Below are 4,127 nucleotides of genomic sequence, written 5' to 3'. Positions count from 1 at the left end.
AACACACACGCTCTCTTTGATGACAGTCGGTGTTTGTCGGACCCATCCATCGCCCCTCGCGCCCCAGTTGGACTTTCACTGCCTTAACTTTCCTCTTTGTCCTGCTGCGTTCCCCCCCGACACCGCTGGGTCCTGTTAAACTATAATGACAATCGGCCGCGTATCACGCCGACATTAAAGGACGCCTTTTTCCATTGGTTTCTAATGCTGCAAGTCACTGCCCAAGCACACGCTCACATTTTTCTTTTACAGCTGAAACATTAACCTTTCACGTAGAATATTCTGACATAAATTATGCCACAGAAAAATGTAAGAGAGTAAAAAGTGTGCCAACCAGCCCCGGTCTCCCCTACTCACATACTGAGGGAACATTTTCACAGTAACAGAGTATTTTCACAGTGTGGTATCAGTACTGTTACTGCAGTAAATGAAGGAACACAGAGTCTCAGTCACGTGATTTATAAACCAACTGTCCCTTTTTATTTTACAGCTTCTGAAGATGAGGAGTTTGTCATGAAGAGCTCTGATTCAAACAGGATCTCTGATGTTTGGAGCAGAACTCTTTACATGTCTCCATAAATTCATTTGAACCTCAGGAAATATCTCCAGTATAAATATAAACAGGTACAATCCAGATACATTGAACAAATACAGTAGATTTGATTACATTAATAATACTGACCTTCCTTTTTATACAAAGTTCTGTCGTCACATTAAAATAAAATAAAAACATGTACATCAAATTTACATTCTGACCCTGCGCAGTGCTCCTCAGCTGATTCAGACACTTTGCTTTGAGTCCAACTTTTCTTACATGAATATTTTTCAGGTCAAGATGTTGGAACAAGACAGAGAGATAGTTTTAATGTTCCTGACTCTTTAAATGTCTGACGGTGTGTTTTGCTGCTGGTGCATTCAAATCATGATAAAAGTTTGTAGCAGCAGCACAGAGTCGTTTTCAGTTGAGGCACGAGCACTTGCACTCTGATATGACCGGGTACTGAACGGGTATCCAGGCGCATTTCAGAGCCCCCTTTTTCTGCAGGCAGCGCCATCGCAGGATCGTAAAATGAGTCGATTTGGCAGCTTTGCAGAACATCCCTTCAGGGATCGAACAAGACCGCTTATTGTAGCAGCTCCCCACCTTCAGGTAGCGCGGCCAGAATCTGATGCCCAGGTCGTTCCATGCGTAAACAACCGGGCACACGGTGTAAGACCACAGCCACAGTTGCAGCCTTCTCCGCAGTTTTTTACTCGGCTTCTGCTTCTTGCCGTGCTGGACCTCGAACTCCATGGCCCGGATGTCTTTGGGCATCGCTCCGGAGAGCTTCTGCCGCAGGTTCGCCTCGCTCGCGTCCTCGCTCCCCGAATACTTGTCCTCCGGCGGGGAGAGGGACATGGAGTGCGGGTCGAAGTGGCTGCCCAGCGCGCTCCTGAGCTCCGTCTCGTTCAGGTCCTTCTCCCGAGGGTCCAGCACCGGATCCGGGTCCTCCTGTATGTCCAGTATGGGCAGAGTGTCACTGGGGATGGGCCGGAGGAGATAGTAGTGTTGGCACATGCCCTCCTCTATCCTGAAGCCCAGAGAGAGCACGAGCACAAACACAGCCCACAGGTAACACGAGTGATCCATGTGAGCGGCTCCAGGTGACCCAGTCACAGTGTTCACAGGTAATCCTCCACGAGAAACACACGCGCGCCCCGCGGGAGATATCCAAGTCAGAGCTGAGCGCGCGCAGCAGACGCAGCGCTCACACCGGGGGAGGAACCGCGCGAGCGCTCCAAAACTTGTCAGTAACTTTCAGACTTGAGCTGGTGGATCAGAGAGACGCGTCACAGTCCATGATCCGGAGAGGACTCAGCCCCGAGCTGCCCCGGTCAGCAGGTCCCGGTGAGACGGCTCAGCGGCCCGCAGGTCGCTGCTCTCAGTCCGCATGTTGGCGCACCGGCTGCTGCTCCTCTGCTCCTCTGCTCCTCTTCTGCTCCTCCTGCAGCCCAACTACAGGCGCCTCTGACTGCACCCGAATATCCAGCAGGGCGGTGATGTAACCCCGCTCCCTCCTCCCACCCCGCGGAGACACGCACAGTTTACACACAAGCACCCTCATTATATTAATGATGATGACGTAGTTTCAGCAGCGATAATAGGCTGACAGTAGCACTACAGTACAGTTATAAAGTTTTAAGTTAATGACGTCATGATGACACATCAGTCACTGTAGAAGTCCTCAGATCAACAAAGTATAAAGTAAAGAGAGAGAGAGAGAATTATTAGCAGCAAAATAAACTCAACTCATCACAGTCACATGAACATCATATTTCATAAGATGTGTAAATGATGTGTAATATTGATGTGTAAATGTCTTCAGAGCGAGCGGTGTGCAGAGCTGGTTGCAGTGGGAGAACTGTGGATGCAGTGAGTGATGATGATGGTGGAGCTGGTTGTGGTGGTGTCGGTGAAGATGAATGCAGTGGTTGTTTTAGTGGTCGTGTTGGTGTGTGTTTATGTGTGTGTTGCAGTGTGTTGGTGTGAATGAGGTGCAGTGCAGCAGCAGAGGCAGCAGTGTGCTGCAGGAGGTCACCACAACAACATGCTGCCATTTTACATTTCTCCAAACCACAGATACATTTGTACATTTCATGCGTCTCATGTCAATGTTTCTTGAGTGACGTAGTATCTGAGCTGACTCTGTCACGTGGAGGTGGACGGGATGGTGTGACACCTAGGTGTGATGTCGCAAAGCTGCAGGCCACTGTTAAACACCAACAAACACCAAAAAGCGGTTGTTTTTTAGCGACTCATCCCTGTGTTTCCACCGGGGGTAGTGCCACAAAAAGCGGTTGTTTATTTTACTGATGAAGCAGTAGTTTGTTAGTGAGTCACTGCTGTGTTTCTTGACGCTTTCTAGCCTTCAGACATGGATGTTTCTTAGCGACGAGCTGCTGTGTTTCCAGCGGGGGTAGTGCCACTAAAACCTTTTTTTTTTCTTTTTAAAAAAAATAAAAAAATATCGAGACATTGCTGTCCTCGTCTACAGAGATCACCATGTTGCACCATCATGTTTCTACAGTAGCCCAGAACGGACAAACCAAACACTGGCTCTAGATAGGGACAATGGCGTTTCCTCATCAGCCACTGTAGTTAGCAGCCCCCTCCATCACGAGCAGCGCTGGAAAAACACTGATTTGTAACGTGGAACTGATTTATTCAGTGTTTTTACAGCTTTAAATCAGCTGGTCTGTTTGTGCAGAGAGGAAGAGACTTCTGAGGATAATTCAGCTCGTGGTAAAAAACTCCTGAACACTGAAGGAATTTTTAGGATTTCCAAAGTTTCAGCAGGTTGCAATCTGCAATAAATATATATATACTGTAATATGCCCCTGTTTTTCTTCTCTGAGTTAGCCGCTAACTGCTAACAGCTCCTTTTAAATCTCCTGCAGTGGATTGAACACATAACGCGTCACAACATCACACCCGTCCTGACCATCCATGCTCCCATTCTGTTTGATGTCATGTTTATACAGACTCTGTTCCGGAGCTGTTACTACCTCCCATGGAGGCTTAAAGGCGAGACAACTCTGTTCGCCAATTCTTCAGTTGTACCTTTTATACAGAGCGGCGAGGCGGCATAATGGCGTGAAATTCCCGCCTTGAACAGGCAGTGTAAAAGTGGCTAAAGTCAGCTCATACGTTGATATGACACGTATGAAACGTCCAGATGTAACGTATCTGTGTTTTGCAGGAATGAACAATGGCAACATTTTCTTCTGGTGACCGAGCTGCGGGTATAAATACAACAGATCGCACCACTTTTAATTTGACGTGAGTTCTTCTTTGAGCATGGGCCTGCTCTCTCTACAGCCCCCCNCCCCCCCCCCCCCCCCCCATGAGCCCTAATGCAACTGCACTATCTGTATTTACACCAATGAGCAGAGGTGCAGACAGACGACCTCTCAGAAGAGCTCTCATCATGTGCTCAGACTGACGCAGCAGAGCTTCTCTTCACTTCCCATCAAACTGTTGTTTTATGTCCGTTCATAAAGTTCAGCTTAAACTGATCCGGTCAGGATTTCAACTGGAGCAGATGAACTGAAACATATATCAGTCACAGAGTTCATCTGAAACTTTA

At 47.8% G+C, this 4,127-nt stretch overlaps 1 protein-coding gene across 1 annotated transcript; it reads right to left on the bottom strand.

Moving 5' to 3' along the window:
* Window positions 1-463: 463 nt before the first annotated feature.
* Window positions 464-1,994, bottom strand: nog3 (noggin 3). The gene has a single exon (XM_050059500.1). The coding sequence runs from the start codon at window positions 1,628-1,630 to the stop codon at window positions 959-961; it is 672 nt and encodes a 223-aa protein (XP_049915457.1). The 5' UTR covers window positions 1,631-1,994; the 3' UTR covers window positions 464-958.
* Window positions 1,995-4,127: the final 2,133 nt, after the last annotated feature.

This window comes from Epinephelus moara, chromosome 13 (assembly GCF_006386435.1).
Source record: "Epinephelus moara isolate mb chromosome 13, YSFRI_EMoa_1.0, whole genome shotgun sequence".
Lineage (NCBI taxonomy): Eukaryota > Metazoa > Chordata > Actinopteri > Perciformes > Serranidae > Epinephelus > Epinephelus moara.
This window is presented reverse-complemented; position numbering and strand designations above follow the sequence as displayed.

Excerpts from the sequence above, each read along its gene's own strand:
- nog3 (XM_050059500.1), bottom strand. The coding sequence starts at position 1,630 with ATGGATCACTCGTGTTACCTGTGGGCTGTGTTTGTGCTCGTGCTCTCT.